Raw genomic sequence first — 15488 nt, 5'->3', positions numbered from 1 at the left:
TCAAAGTAAGAGAAACAATTGAGACCCTGCAATTGTGTGTAAATGTGGCAGAAAATCAGATCAGCAGCCTGGGATTTGGTCACAATTTTCGTGATGCCATATGGCAGCAGGGTCTACCATTAGACAACACATTATGCTTCCAATATCTTCCTAGGCAGTAGTACCTCCCTGTTTGGTAGCTGCCTGCTACCTACTACTGTGTGTGTGTATAAGCCGACAACGTTTTCATTTATTAAGAGAAAGTGTATACAATTTTCGTAGAGTAATTTTTATAATACGAAAAAATATAAGCACAGATACAGACGTATTACATAATAATGGAAGTAGTGTATAAACGCCCTCTGTCCTGAGTCTGGCTTGTGCGCGAGAGCAGAGACTTGTGTAAACATGTGCTGGCAAGTGTTTGGTGAGGTAGAGCTATAGAAGAGTGTGTGTGTGTGTGTGTGCAGGGGCCCATACCTGACTATAGTCGAGAGGGTGGTGAGAGGGAGGGTGGTGAGAGGGAGGGTGGTGAGAGGGAGGGTAGAGTGAAGAGGGAACAAGAGACAGCGTTGGAACATAGACGCCGAAAAACAATCTAAATAAATTTCAACGAGTGAGTTGTTTGTTCCTCCATCTACAGACCGCTCTTATAAAACCATCGATTTTTGGACTGGCTCTCAAAGTCAGGAGCGACTCACTCTCTCTCTCTCTCTCCCGCATGTTCTCCCCGATAACGACCGTAGAATACACAATACGCGGAGAGGGATTTACAGTGCTCTAGTTACCCCTAAAATTGGTTGGTAAGTATGGTGTAGAGGCTCCATCTCACGCCGGCCGATGGAACTACAATATACAGGGAGAGAGTGACAACTGCTTGTACATACATGTATAATAGTCTTTCTATCGTCACTTCTTCCGGCCACACCAGACACGTGACAGTACCGCCACCCATGAAGGGTTAACCATCTAGGCAGCCACTTCCCTACTCCGCCACACACACTCCTCCACAGAACAGTCAGCGGGAAGTCTACCATATTGCTAATACGATGTGTAATGTGACCACCAACCTAAACCTCAGAGACCAATTATCCTGTTAAAGTGTTGCTGGCGATTAAAATCCTCAGTATAACGCGTTTCCTTAGTACCTTACGGGATCTACTTACCATACCGTGTAAACATAACGTGGAGGTTTTAACACCATTAGTGTGAATAGAACCATCACTGGGACAGACAATGTGACGGAGGCGTGAAGGAGGGTGAGTCAGTGGTGGCACCAATGTTCTATACCATCTTGATATAATTTATAGTTGTCACCCCTCTCACCTTCTCCCCATTCCTTATTCTGCCTTAACTGGGGGACCTAATCCTGCATCATCTGTAATCTGTTTAAATATTGAAATTTTGGTGTTATAAAAAAATTATGATGGTCCCGAGGTTACTATAAGGCTCGCCAACAGCTGGAAGTGTACTAGAAATTTACAAGAATGATCATTTATCATGATTATGAAGGAAATAATTTTTTCAGGAGTAGCCGTAGTAGCATAAAGCGGTGGCCGAGTAGACATAGCGTTCGTTTCCTGGCTTTAGGGTCGATAGTTCAAGCCCAGGACACTCACAATTCACCCAGCTGTGAATGGGTCCCTAACTTTACAACATTGACAGTTTAGGCTCTACTCTGAAGATGGAATACGTGATATTCATTTTATCAATAAACATTTCAGTGCTCAAGATCAGTGTCGTTTACCTGGTGTTGCTCTTCATTCTAAGGTGATTAATTACAATAAACTTTGTCCAATGATAGGGTATACAATCGCGCGCACTTATACTAACCTGACCTACAGGTAGGCAGATGTACAGGTAAGCAGGTGTACTTGTAGGCAGGTGTACATGTAGGCAGGTGTACAGGGAGGTACGTGTACAGGTAGGCAGGTGCACATGCAGGTAGGTGTACAAGTAGGCAGGTGTATAGGGAGGTAGGTGTAGAGGGAGGCAGGTGTACAGGGAAGCAGGTGCAAAGGTAGGCAGGTGTACAGGGAGGCAGGTGCACAGGGAGGCAGGTGCACAGGGAGGCAGGTGTACAGGGAGGCAGGTATACAGGGAGGCAGGTGTACAGGGAGGCAGGTGCAAAGGTAGGCAGGTGTACAGGGAGGCAGGTATACAGGGAGGCAGGTGTACAGGGAGGCAGGTGCACAGGGAGGCAGGTGCACAGGGAGGCAGGTGTACAGGGAGACAGGTGCACAAGGAGGCAGGTGCACAGGGAGGCAGGTGCACAGGGAGGCAGGTGCACAGGAAGGCTAGGCTACTGGCTGGTGTCCCCCTAGCGAGCAGAAGCACGGGCGGCGGCGCCACCGCATGCCAGCATTTTGTTAAGCACATGCTAACAACACATGTTAAACTCCGGGCTGATATTTACAAGAGACTGTACCGTTATTTACTTCAGGCGACGCTGATTGGCTCCAGTTGGTCACGTGACGCAGCCATATGGTACAGCTTGACTCTGCGCATGCGCCTCGCGTGCTCTGTTCATTGCTAAATTAAATAATTTATATTCTATCAAAATTAGCCATCGGCAAGTTAGTTATATGTCTCCAAATGTATTTATTCAAGTGTGAATCGAATTTGATGTTAAAATCACAAGATCGACACGTACAGTATACGGTGAAAAACAAGCTTCAGTGTAGTATACCAAGAACTCTGAAACTTGTCGATGGCTTGTGAAATGTTGGCGCGAGAGCGAGGAGCAGTCGACTCACAAGTCCGTCGCCAATCGCGCGGTGTGCCGCCACGGAACTACAGAACCATCTCTGGTGAAATCGAAAGTCGCCATGCCTCTTAAAACACCCAAGATATAAAAATGGAACTATAGACACATATCTAAATACCTTTAAAGGAAGAGAGAAAAACTTTGAACAAGTTCAGTGTGTTATAAGAGAGGGAATGGGCCCAACAGTGTATCCGTGGCAGGACTGGAGAGGAAGTTGGCTCCCTGAGGCTTCCCAATGTTTACCGTAGTGGGGGAGTGGAGGTGGCGCCCGGCGGTGTTATCTACTGTGGCCTCGTAATGATATGATCCCTGACGACCTGCCATGGAGGACTACTTCTATCTGGAAGAGGCGGGCTACCCAAACGTGGCCTATCGAGGAACTAAGACGGAGTACGGGGAAGTCATCTCTGGCGCCAGGCAAGGAGTCATCAACAACGGGGGCGCCACAGCTCCTGCCAACGGTGAGGGGTATGAACTGACCCTGCTGGACTCCCCTTGTGTCTACGATGTGGGGCAGTACCCGAGTTACCATGGCGGAGGGGGAGGCGGGACAGCCTTTCCTGACGCAGCAGTGTTTCCGCCTCAGTATAATCAAAGTTGTAATTTCAATGCAACAATTGGTAAGGTTCCAAATTCTCTCCCTCCTAAAGATTTCAGTCTGAACCTCCTTCAAGACACCTCCCACCACACAATGCCTGAGAGGGAGAAAGTACCTCCCCACAGAACCTACGTGCGCCCACAGCGACGGAGACGACACCGGCCGCCAGGCAAGGAAGTCGTCAAAACGCGGAGAGTGGCCGCTAACGCCCGAGAGCGCCGTAGGATGCACGGCCTAAATGACGCCTTTGACCGTCTCCGTGAAGTAATTCCGTGTCTGGGCAGCGACAGGAAATTATCCAAGTTTGAGACGCTGCAGATGGCACAGACATACATCGCCGCCCTACAGGAGCTGCTCAAGTCGTCTGGGGCTTCAGTATGAGGATCCTGCCACGAGTGCAATGGGGATTATCAATACGTGTATTTTTTACTTGTTAACATAGAAAAATAATCTTTGACATTATATATTTAAGAAGTGTGTACATAAACATATTAATTAAAACATTGTCTTTAATCACTGATCTGTGCCAGGTTAATTCTACTTAGTTTGTCTTTATCCAGTGAAGGGATTGTTGTCGAAAAGTAGAGAGAATTATTCCAAGAAGAATTGTTACTCATCTTACATTCAAATACCTAGTACATTCAGAGCTTTAATTTTTTTTTTCATGAAAATTTTGCTAAGAAAAAGTCTCGTTCAACAGACATGACTAAAGTGATAAACATTCGTATATAAAAATAAGACAAAAGAACTCATCAAATTTTAGACATATCTCTAATTCTTAACACTAATAACAAAGATCAATTTAATTGTTAAAAAAATGTATTTGTAAAAAAAAATCAGTTGGTGTTAAGAAAGAGACAATACATGAGGGTAAAAAGTGTCTCTCTAATTATTCTAAACTAACAAAGTCCCTCAAACTTTCCGCTTAATTTTCTAAAAATTGTCTGTTGAGGAAACTATGACTATGTGAACGTTGCATAATAATCCTGGCAGCTGAAGCACTAAACAGCAGCACCTGGGGGGGCCCCTCAAGTTGGGTCACGGTATTTAATCGACATCCCCAGCAGATACCACTAACAGCCTCAGGTGTAGAGTGTGGTGAGGGGAAGGGGTGACACTCAAGACGGACACCAAACTATTTAATGAAGTATTAGTATTAAATCTCAGCCACTTCCCAGAGAGATGACAGACACATGGTCAAATCGTGAGGCTCTAAGTTGATAATAGCAGCTTTAGGTTCTGCTCTCTTGTCAAAGCTATTCATTGTCTAGCATTTTCTGGATACCAAATATACTCGTGTATCGTAAAGGATATTTAAGTTCCCTGCTGCACCTGACCTGAACAGTTTTTAATGTATTCATCATTAAGGACACTGATCGTGTCTAAAACATATTAATTAATTGACTTAACACAGAGGCTACAAACACTCTCAAGGTGCGCCAAGGAAACGGAATATCTTTATGAACACACATGGACGTTCTGTGATAAGTTATTTTACTGTTATTTATTGTTATTTATTTATTAAGTCAGTAATTAACATTGTTAAGTCTAAATTTTGGCAATTGGAACTCTAATGTCTACAAAAAATCTGTTTTATTATATATATATTTCTTTCTAGAATAAATATATAGAAGACTTCTTGGAGTTTAATTCACATACCCTCATACCTGTCACTATATGTTTACACGTTTAGCAAAATATTAAAAAATAATGGCGAAAAGAAAGAATATTTAATAAAAAACAATGACTGATAGTTCACATTATAAGACTTTCATATACTGTAGAAGATAATAAAGGTGCATGAAGGTGGAGCCTGTGTCTGGGGCCAGCAGTGTGTGGTCACCCCGGTCTTACCTGCAGCTCCACACTCCCACAGTCGACACCATTAAGAAAACTTCATGACGTAAACTATGAGTCTGATCCTTCATCTAAGTGTGTGTGTGTGTGTGTGTGTGTGTGTGTGTGTGTGTGTGTGTGTGTGTGTGTGTGTGTACATACGAAGGATCAAGTATACATAAATTTGATACACATTACATATTTACAGCATTACCATTAACCTGCTAACCCTCTTTCTAATCTAACGTAGTACACGACCCTAACTTACTTAATTTACCTGAAGTTAAGTTATAATACAAAAACATCTTGACTGTCGCAAAACGTATCGGTGTATTATAAGACGTAATATTCCCTACAACACACCACATGGTATTGTTTACGTGCATATAAACCTCCTCGTTATGGAGTACTATCATGGTTCACATCTCCTGGGAGTACTGTACTTCTCATGATGACAGTTATCACCACAGATATGGAATATTTTAGTGTGTTTTATTCCGGATGATTTCTGGTACGGTATATTATATGAAGTGTGTATCCTCTCTGATTTTCTTTTGTTTTATATCCATGTTTATATATGTGTGTTTGTGTATGTACTGTATGTGATGTGTGTGTGTATGTGTGTGTGTATGTACTGTATGAGGTGTATGTGTGTGTATGTACTGCCACAACACTCACACATCAGCGGTGGTGGGGTATACTGTACAGATACTCCAGCGTTACCCCTCAGTACAAGAAGAGACTAACAAGGATTTCATGGTGGAAAAGGCTTCAATTCGGACCATCATAACTAATTAATGTAAATAATGCTCTCTGGGAACATAATGCTCTCTGGGGAACATAATGCTCTCTGGGGGAACATAATGCTCTCTGGGGGAACATAATGCTCTCTGGGGAACATCTTGCTCTCTGGGGGAACATAATGCTCTCTGGGGAACATAATGCTCTCTGAGGTAACATAATGCTCTCTGGGGAACATAATGCTCTCTGGGGAGCATAATGCTCTCTGGGGAACATAATGCTCTCTGGGGAACATAATGCTCTCTGGGGAACATAATGCTCTCTGGGGAACATAATGCTCTCTCATAATGCTCTCTGGGGGAACATCATGTTACGGTTGTCAGAGTTTAACCCATCTTGATCACTGCTTAACTTCCTGTACCTGGGCAGTTCCGTAATCTCGTTGCTCACCTGTAATTTAGTAAGTCTTAAAAACTCAAAAGCTTCCCCCGTTGCTTTTTACCGACGGTTTCATTCATAGATTTCCTGGCCATCTCTTGTGGTGAAATTATCCCCTGCTATTACCTGTCACCGGCGTCACATGGGACATACTGACATAACGGCACTCTCAGCGAGTCAACTTTGAAGATAGACTATGATGTAAAGTCAGAAATAATATTACTGAAAAGCAAGTGAGAATTTTATCATATTAGAATCCGAAAGACCGATATTATTTTCTCAACTGACGATGAATAAAATACGTGTGAGTATTGTCCGCCATGAGTTACGCGTCTCATAGAAAGTTCAGTTTCTTATTGGCAGTGAGGTGTTACAGGAGGAGGAAGAACTTTGACGTGTGACAAGTGATGCACGTGTCTGGGACTGACGTGGTCCTCTAGGAGTGACGTAGACACTCGGGGAATGTTTCCAGAAAAGTAAGTTGTTTTATTTTCGTCATTCATTATACTACTCTTCACCACAACAACACAACAGTACAGTAGTACTTACATCTCACTATCATGCATCACTAAGTTTCTGTTCTCTATCTGTAATGACTCACGGAGAGGACAGTTAATAACAGTGACTTGGGTAAGACAATCTGCCCTACAGAACAGATCTACAGTACATACAATACAGCAATCTTATTTTGTAGAATCACTTTCCAGTGTTAAATCTTGGCCGTCTGAGAATACAAAGACCCTACTTGGTCCTGGCAGAGTCATCAGAGTACCAACACATTATGACGACGAATTTCTTTAAAGGATTAAAGTGTAAAACAGGTAAAGTTTGTTTTCCTGCAACATTAAGGAGACAGTTTGTGTGTTTCTGGGAACAAGTTGTTTTATCACACATGGGATCTAAGCAGCGCTTGTTGACTAACATGTGTGGTTCACACTGTTAATGTGGCTCTTTGTATGGCTCATGACGCCCATAGTGTTATAACACGCGTGGTAGTGTCGTTGCATGTGACTCGGGTGGCATATGAAGTTATCATTGTTTAGTTCTGGCTGACAGTCAAACTGTCATCACCTGTAGATCAGGTTACTCTTGCTGTCAACATATATTGTATACATACAGTATATAGTAAAGTCACTGGTAAGAATCATCACTAGTTAGTCAGTTATTCTCGTTATCTCAAGTGGACTCACTCAGGTATGTATTTTCATACAAGTGAATAAGATTTAACGAGTGTCATCACGCACATATTACTCCGGCAGTAGCTATTTGAGGCTTCAACACATACATTACCCAGGCATCAGCTGCCACGACATATGTGTCTGGCAGAATAAATAAAACAGTTAAGATGACATTCCTGTCATAAAGTGAAAAAAATAACATGGCGAATTTACGACTCAAGAGACTGACGGCGCGAGCAAACAACTGAGATGTGAAGAGAACTCTTAGGTGTTACAACGGTGTTACTGCTCGCCAATAAGTGATGAAAATTGCCGCAAACGCAAAATAATCGACGTAGTTTTGCCTAATAATGCATTTTAAACATGTAATGTTCTACAGCTTAAGAACAGAAATTCTACCAACTGTCTAGGTATTAAACGTCATAAGTTTGCTCTTACAAGTCCGCGCCAACAGTAGGAAGCTACGAGGCATCTACTCTGCGGCGTTAGTTACTACAGCAAACATTTGGCATTATCCAGAGTGTGTTTCCTGTGAACAAGGAAACAGAAGAACGTGATGTAATGAGTTGTCTAATTCGGCTCCCTGAAACTTTTCTCTCTCTCTCTCTCTCTCTCTCTCTCTCTCTCTCTCTCTCTCCCTCTTTTACTCTTTTTTTTTGCACAACTGATTACCTCTCTTTATTCCTGTCAATTATTCTACCCATCTTTGTTTATTCGTTTGTCTGTCTATCCACCAGTTCCTTTATCACCCCAATATTTGTCAGGAACGGGAATTTGTTAAAAATGGGAATACTTCTAAGGAATCGAAATATTTGTCAGGAATACATACATATGTTTGGAATGGGAATATGTAAAAGGTAAGGTAATACTCAACAACAACAAGAAACCTCTCAGATATATACAACCATGAATGATATTCCATAATGTATTCTTGAAAATTTCTCTCCAGTGATCAGGAGTTAGTGACGATGATTCAGATATAGTCTGTGTGTTTGTCTTCCGTCCAGTTACACAGATTTTAGTGAATACCGCACCGCCGCACTGCATAAAACTGAACTGTGGCCACAATGGCGGGACTTTGCTGGTTTAAGGATAGTGTGGATACAGTAAACGGCTTACAAAGTCTTCGGTACACACTTAGGCAGCGTGGCTGACATTGTACTGTATTGCTTTCACTTCCCCGACTGTAAAGTTAAGTAACCATTTTCAACTGTGGGGAAGGGGGGTGGGGGGATGTGCCTCTGGATTGAGCCAACGACCCCTAGTTTAAGAGGCGAGAGTTGTATTCACTCAGCCACAACTGTCAATTTATTTGATAAGAATTGGCAGCTTCATCACCCCCCCCCAGAAATGACCTCAGCTTGTTGAACCCAACAATGTGGCCACCTACCTGATAAGGGAAGTCATGAGACACACACACACACACACACACACACACACACACTTATATACACCGATATTCAGATAACAGTTATAAAGATAAAATAATAATGAATTTAACAGGATGGAACGTTACATGCAGAAAAAACAGACACGTATAAACTGATACCAGTAATCTACTGTATACTATCACCCAACTTACTGCCATAACATACAACAAAACACAAACATACCTTATTGACTCCCATTACCAGCCTAAAGACCTACCTGGATGAAATAATAGTCATCTTAAATCACTAATAATTTCCTAACTACCATAGACTTGAGGGCGTGTTGGAGAGCCTGACTGAGGAGGTGGGCGGGGGACCAAAGATTCACTCCCTCCCTCTCAGTGCTTCATCACCATCCTTCCCCTCGTTACTCAGAGACCTGACTATAATCTACCCGTATAATTCCCCCCGTGAACACCGGGCGGCCATTATTATTAGGGCAAATTATACCAAAGCAGTAGTTGACGAACGTTAATTGAATACAAACTCCAATTATAGTGTTTTTTTTCTTTATTTTTTTTTCAGGGGCGGAAATAAAATGATCCATCACCTCACCAGAGCCAGAAGACTTTAACTCGTGCCAGGGCCGGCTAACTACTGCACCACATGACAGGTCTATGATGAAGCACTGACTCACAGCCAAACTAGAGCGATCATTCAATAACACAAAAAAACAACAACAACAACACTGCTGTTAGGTTGAGCTTACCAAGAATTCGGGAGTCTGTAGAGAGTGCAAGACCATGGGGTTTACCCTTGTGTTTACAATACGTGTAAACCTTACCGATAGACAAGCTTATGATTTAGAGTTCATTAATATACTATTCAATTATCTGGGAAGACTTCGCTCGTAAATATCATTATCATTCAAAGCTCCATATTCATGTCTGAGGGTTGGCGACCACAGTCCTCCACTCTAAACGTTCTCCCAGATTTTGCATCTTTTTAGGGGTCAAAGGTTTTGATTCAATTCACCTATATTGGTCTCTACCTTCCCATGGCCCTCCTGCCCTTAATTACCCCCATCAATATTTCCAACCATCATCTCAACATAACCAATTATATGACCAAACTATCAAATCTTTCTCATTCTAAGAAACTCCAGTATTTCTATTGTTAATCGTGACATTCTTAAAACATATTTATTTTTTGCCAGTAGGTGTAAATTATTTTTAGCATTCTCCTGTAACTCCCTATTTCAAAGGGCCTAGGTGGTGAGCTGGAGGCCTGGGTGGTGAGCTGGGGGCCTGGGTGGTGAGCTGGGGGCCTGGGTGGTGAGCCGAGGGCCTGGGTGGTGAGCTGGGGGCCTGGGTGGGCTGAGCTGGGGGCCTGGGTGGGTGAGCTGAGGGGCTGGGTAGTGAGCGGGGCCTGGGTGGTGCGGGGGCCTGGGTGGTGAGCCGAGGGCCTGGGTGGTGAGCCGAGGGCCTGGGTGGTGAGCTGGGGGCCTGGGTGGCCTGCTGGGGGCCTGGGGGGCTGGGTGGTGACCCGAGGGCCTGGGTGGTGAGCTGGGGCCTGGGTGCTGGGGGCCTGGGTGGTGAGCTGGGGGCCTGGGTGGTGAGCTGGGGGCCTGGGTGGTGAGCTGGGGGGCCTGGGTGGTGGCTGGGGGCCTGGGGTGAGCTGGGGGCCTGGGTGTGAGCTGAGGGCCTGGGTGTGAGCTGGGAGCCTGGGTGTGAGCTGGGGGCCTGGGTGGTGAGCTGAGAGCCTGGGTGGTGAGCTGAGGGCCCTGGGTGGTGAGCAGGAGGCCTGGGTGGTGAGGTTAGCAGGGGCCTGGGTGGTGAGCTGGGGCCTGGGTGGTGAGCTGAGGGCCTGGGTGTGAGCTGGGGGCCAGGGTGGTTAGCGGGGACCTGGGTGGTTAGCAGGGGCCTGGGTGGTGAGCTGAGGGCCTGGGTGTGAGCTGGGGGCCTGGGTGGTGAGCTGAGGGCCCAGGTGGTGAGCAGGAGGCCTGGGTGGTGAGAGGGGGCCTGGGTGGTTAGGGACCTGGGTGGTGAGCTGAGGGCCTGGGTGGTGAGCTGAGGGCCTGGGTGGTGAGCTGGGGGCCTGGGTGGTGAGCTGAGGGCCTAGGTGGTGAGCAGGAGCAGGAGGCCTGGGTGGTTAGCAGGGGCCTGGGTGGTGAGCTGAGGCCTGGGAGCTGAGGGCCTGGGTGGTGAGCTGAGGGCCTGGGTGGTGAGCTGAGGGCCTGGGTGGTGAGCTGAGGGCCTAGGTGGTGAGCTGAGGCCTGGGTGGTGAGCTGGGGGCCTGGGTAGTGAGCGGGAACCTGGGTGGTTAGCGGGGACCTGGGTGGTAATATAATAAACACTGTTTCACTCATGTTAAAAAGTCATAAACACGTAGAATAAGAGTCAGGCCAAAACAAAACATTTAACTACAGAAAATGCTCGTAAAATAAACCTAAAACTACAGAAATGCTACAGAACTTATTTGATAAAAGGTGTTCAATTCCCATAAAAAAAAATCACATCTCCGCTAAATGAGCAGAAGAAAATCACCCAACTCATCAAGAACACAAATGTCAGCAATAATATAAAGGGAAACTACAGTAAAGAGAAGGGCTGAATCCTACAGGTCCTACAGTTGTTTGTTGGAAATTATTCGTTGTACTTTAGCTAAGGAGGAAAAATTACTTGCTGCTAAGCCGTTTCCAAGTGCAGTAGTGAAGTGGAGTGAGATAAAGGCCATAAAATGTCTATTTTGATGTTAAAAAACACATCCTGGTCTTTATAGCATCATTACCTACCACTATGAAGGCTCCAGGAGTATAAAGTGGATTGATATAAGAATGTGGAAAAATGTGAGGTAGAGTAAAGTAATTCTGGAACATAATATAGGAGACAAGACCCATCCACCTTACAGGATGTACTTCTATATGTAGTGTTGTGGATCATGTGTAGAATAATGCAGGATCTCAAGGCTGCTTAGTAGTATTTTTGTTCATGGTTTTTGGGCTATTACATTAATCAGATGTTAAATTATCTTTTTTTTTATCTTTTTTTCTCTTTATTAAGCCATTTTCCTGACTTTATTATATCATACAAGCATTCCATCATGTTTTGTAGTTCTAAGGATGTTTTTGTTACTCACTGTACTTTTTTAGAGTGTGTGCGTGCGAGTGTACGTGTGAGTGAGCGAGTGTTGTGTCACCTGCGCCTTACACTCCTGCCAGAGAAACCTGAAGTGGAAAGCTGGTCCTCAGGCGTCAATGTAATTTACAAGTATTCTGTCAACAAAAATATTGTTTAGAAACTTGATGGCCAGCAATTCCTTTAAAAGCTGAGTAGTGGCGTACTGACGTAGGCGTGGGGCACCTTAAGTGTCTTCTGTAGGTTTATTGGACAAGATCTGTGGCAGTGAGTGTAGCACCGAGTTGTCCAAGGTTCACACAATAAAAACAATGAACATCAGGACGAGATGCAACAATAATACAAATACTCTGCCATATTTAAAGTTATTCTTAAAGCTTAAAATTAACAAAGGAAACCAAACAACATATCGAACCTAACCTAACCTATCTTAGTCATTTTGAAACATAAGTTAGTTTAAGTTAGGTTAGGTTTAGTTGATTCGTTTTGTCATTTACAAGGCTCACGGCAATATTTTTTACATCATAGTTTAAATTTTCCTCCTTAACTGCGGGCAAGAACAAGTACCCCGTGATGACAGAATCCTAGTATAATTATAACATTATCTTGCACCGTAACTCAGAAGAACTACTCAGATACCTTCCCTTAGACTCCAGTTAGCGCGGCATAATTAGCTTAAGAATCTTTGAGAGTCTGATCACCTAAAGTGTGAAGTGTACTGTTGAGTTGTTATGTCTGCCTTTAGCTTAAGTCTCAGAAAGTCTCTCCTCCCCAGGTAATCTCTCACTAAGGTGTGGTAAGCCGTAATTAAGTAATTTTCCTATTTTGGTCGTGGGTAAACTCGGTTAGATTGTTCCTTCATAGTGGGTTAAAGAGAACTTCCGGCGCAACGTGGGGTGCAGTGGGCGGCCAGTGTGGTGGGCTAAGAGCAGTGGCCGGCCAGCGGGGGGTCTATGAGCAGTGGGCGGGTAGTGAGCGGTCTACAAGCAATGGGCGGGTAGTGGGCGGTCTACAAGCAATGGGCGGAAAGTGGACATGATGCAGGCAGTGGACAGAGAGAGAGTGTGTGTGTGTGTGTGTGTGTGTGGTACTGGACCAAATTGCGTAGCTGCTCAAGACGCATAAAACATAGACTCTGTGAACAACGAAGAAGAGAAGAACGAATTATCTGGTTATTTTCTTCAATATATGTACAAAATTACAGCTTGTTGAAATAATAACCTGGAAATTTGGTGTAAATAATCTCGAAATTATGGACGACCAAACTCTTAAGGTTCTTCCTCATCCTCTGTTCTGCCTCTCCTATGAAACCACATTGTTAGTGCCTGCCTGCCTCTCTCTCTCTCTCTCTCTCTCTCTCTCTCTCTCTCTCTCTTGCTCTCTCTCTCCCTCTCTTTTTTGCTCTCGTTCCCTTTCTCCTGCTCTCTTGCTTGACCTGTCTTGTTCTCTCCCTCTTTCACACACCCACGTATCTCAGCTCCCCCAGTCTCCCCCTCTCTCTTACACAGGTAACTCTCTCTCTCACACAGGTAACTCCCTCTCTCTCTCACAGGTAACTCCCTCTCTCTCTCACAGGTAACTCCCTCTCTCTCACACAGGTAACTCCCTCTCTCTCACACAAGTAACACCCCCTCTCTCACACAGGTATAACCAAGGAAACCTCACCAGGTACTTGTTTTGGTCCTCAAGCACCTGCCGCCACGAGAAGTCACTCCTGGGTGTGTTGTGGTACTCAAGATGGACGCCTCTCAGGTAATGGTTTATTGTTTACGTCCCACTCGACAACACCCCCCCCCCCTTCTGTAGGTATCTCACGGTGTTTCACCTAGACCCTACTAACTAATTCTACTGTTGATAATCTCACTAAGGAAGTCTGGAAAAAATATTATATAGTTTTACATTAGGGCCACGAGACTTTATAATGGCTAATGTTTGAATCTATATACTACCGTTGTCTCAGTGAGAATATACCGTGAAAGTAACTAATTTGAGAGAAACTATCGTCTTTACTATGTCCAGTGTCATTAATTGTATATCGTGAAAGTTGCCAGGAGAATCTCTTAATGTCTCTTGCCTCACCCGCTGCCATTGTCTCCCTAAGAACGTAAAAATATTTCTAGGTGACATTTTTTTATCATTGACCTGTATTAGTCATGAGGTTTCCTACCTTTTCTGACTTCCCTAAATAGTTTGCGTTTTCTTATTGATCTGTCAGTCTGTCTGTCTGTACTGATAAATACTTTGGATGGGGTTTCTTAAGTATTGATCTTGTCTGTGTGTGTATCGTGTCTATTTCCTTATATACATCTCCCTCACTTTCTTCCCCCCATCACTCTCTCTCTCTCACACACATTTATCATTCTACACACGTCTTTATGGTGTTTAAACTTCCTCCCCTTTCTCAAATACAACCAAAAAAGGCAAGCAAATCACATGACGTTTAACCCCTACCTTATTTCACCTTAGGATTAAGATTAACCTAACCTAACCTAATCCAACCTAACCTAACCCAACCCAACCTAACCCAACCCAACCTAACCTAACCCAACCTAACCCAACCCAACCTAACCAAATCAAAACCGACCCGACCCGACCAAACCAAACCAAACTTAACCTAATCCCCAGGTAGCGTATAAGGGTGTTGAAATAAGGTAGTGGGGACTAGTCTTCATGTAATAGACTTCAACGAGAGAGAGAGAGAGATGAAAACCGAGTCAGAAGGAAGAGTCGTCCATTCATACTTTCCCTGAAAAGATAAATGGCACCATTGTTTACCAAGATGTCAGCTTGCTGTAGCTTTTCCCGGTGACTCCAAATGAATAAATATTAGCTTTGCATGCTGGCTGATTCTGAGCGTTAACATATGCAACGACTGACGTGTTGTAATACGTTTCGTAGGTTTTCGTAGCGTTCTCTCCCATCTAGTAGGTGTATATAATAAGCTTTAACAAAGATAAATTGATGGAGAAAGTGATTAATTAATGTTAGTATTGGGAGTAAAGATCAATGAGTGGATTACAATCGCATTTCAACCACGGTATGCTGATGTCCCTTAATTATAGCCAAGAGATGGGCGAAAAGTAGCCAACACTGGGGGAGGAGGTGAGGGTGAACACCAAGCCGGCCTAAGTTGGTGCTGTGAACGCGCCACCGACCACAGCCCTTTACCCTTATTAAGTTCGTCCATGTGAATCTTGTGGTGTGGCTGTAGTGTGCTCACGCTCAGAGCTGGTGCACTAACCGTGACGCTGTGAATTATGTCCAGCGGTTGGAGAACGCAAGTAGAGCAGGGGAAGATTAATGATGGGGGAAAGAAGAGGGAGAGAGAGAGAGGAGGAGAAAGGAGAGAAAAGAGAAAGCACACACAACACACACACACGCACACACACGCGGGAGAGAGAGAGAGAGAGAGAGAGAGAGAGATTGGAGATTAAACAGAAGTGG

At 44.3% G+C, this 15488-nt stretch overlaps 1 protein-coding gene across 1 annotated transcript; it reads left to right on the top strand.

The window, feature by feature from the left end:
• The first annotated feature begins 2734 nt into the window (after positions 1-2734).
• LOC121860253 (neurogenic differentiation factor 6-B-like) lies at positions 2735-4952 on the top strand. The gene has a single exon (XM_042357337.1). It carries the CDS (start codon positions 3069-3071, stop codon positions 3723-3725), a length of 657 nt encoding a protein of 218 aa, XP_042213271.1. The 5' UTR covers positions 2735-3068; the 3' UTR covers positions 3726-4952.
• Positions 4953-15488: the final 10536 nt, after the last annotated feature.

This window comes from Homarus americanus, unplaced genomic scaffold (assembly GCF_018991925.1).
Source record: "Homarus americanus isolate GMGI-L3 unplaced genomic scaffold, GMGI_Hamer_2.0 scaffold21914, whole genome shotgun sequence".
In the NCBI taxonomy this organism is placed as follows: domain Eukaryota; kingdom Metazoa; phylum Arthropoda; class Malacostraca; order Decapoda; family Nephropidae; genus Homarus; species Homarus americanus.
This window is presented reverse-complemented; position numbering and strand designations above follow the sequence as displayed.

What these genes read in the sequence shown, in the direction of transcription:
- LOC121860253 (XM_042357337.1), top strand. Translation starts at nt 3,069, where the DNA reads ATGGAGGACTACTTCTATCTGGAAGAGGCGGGCTACCCAAACGTGGCC.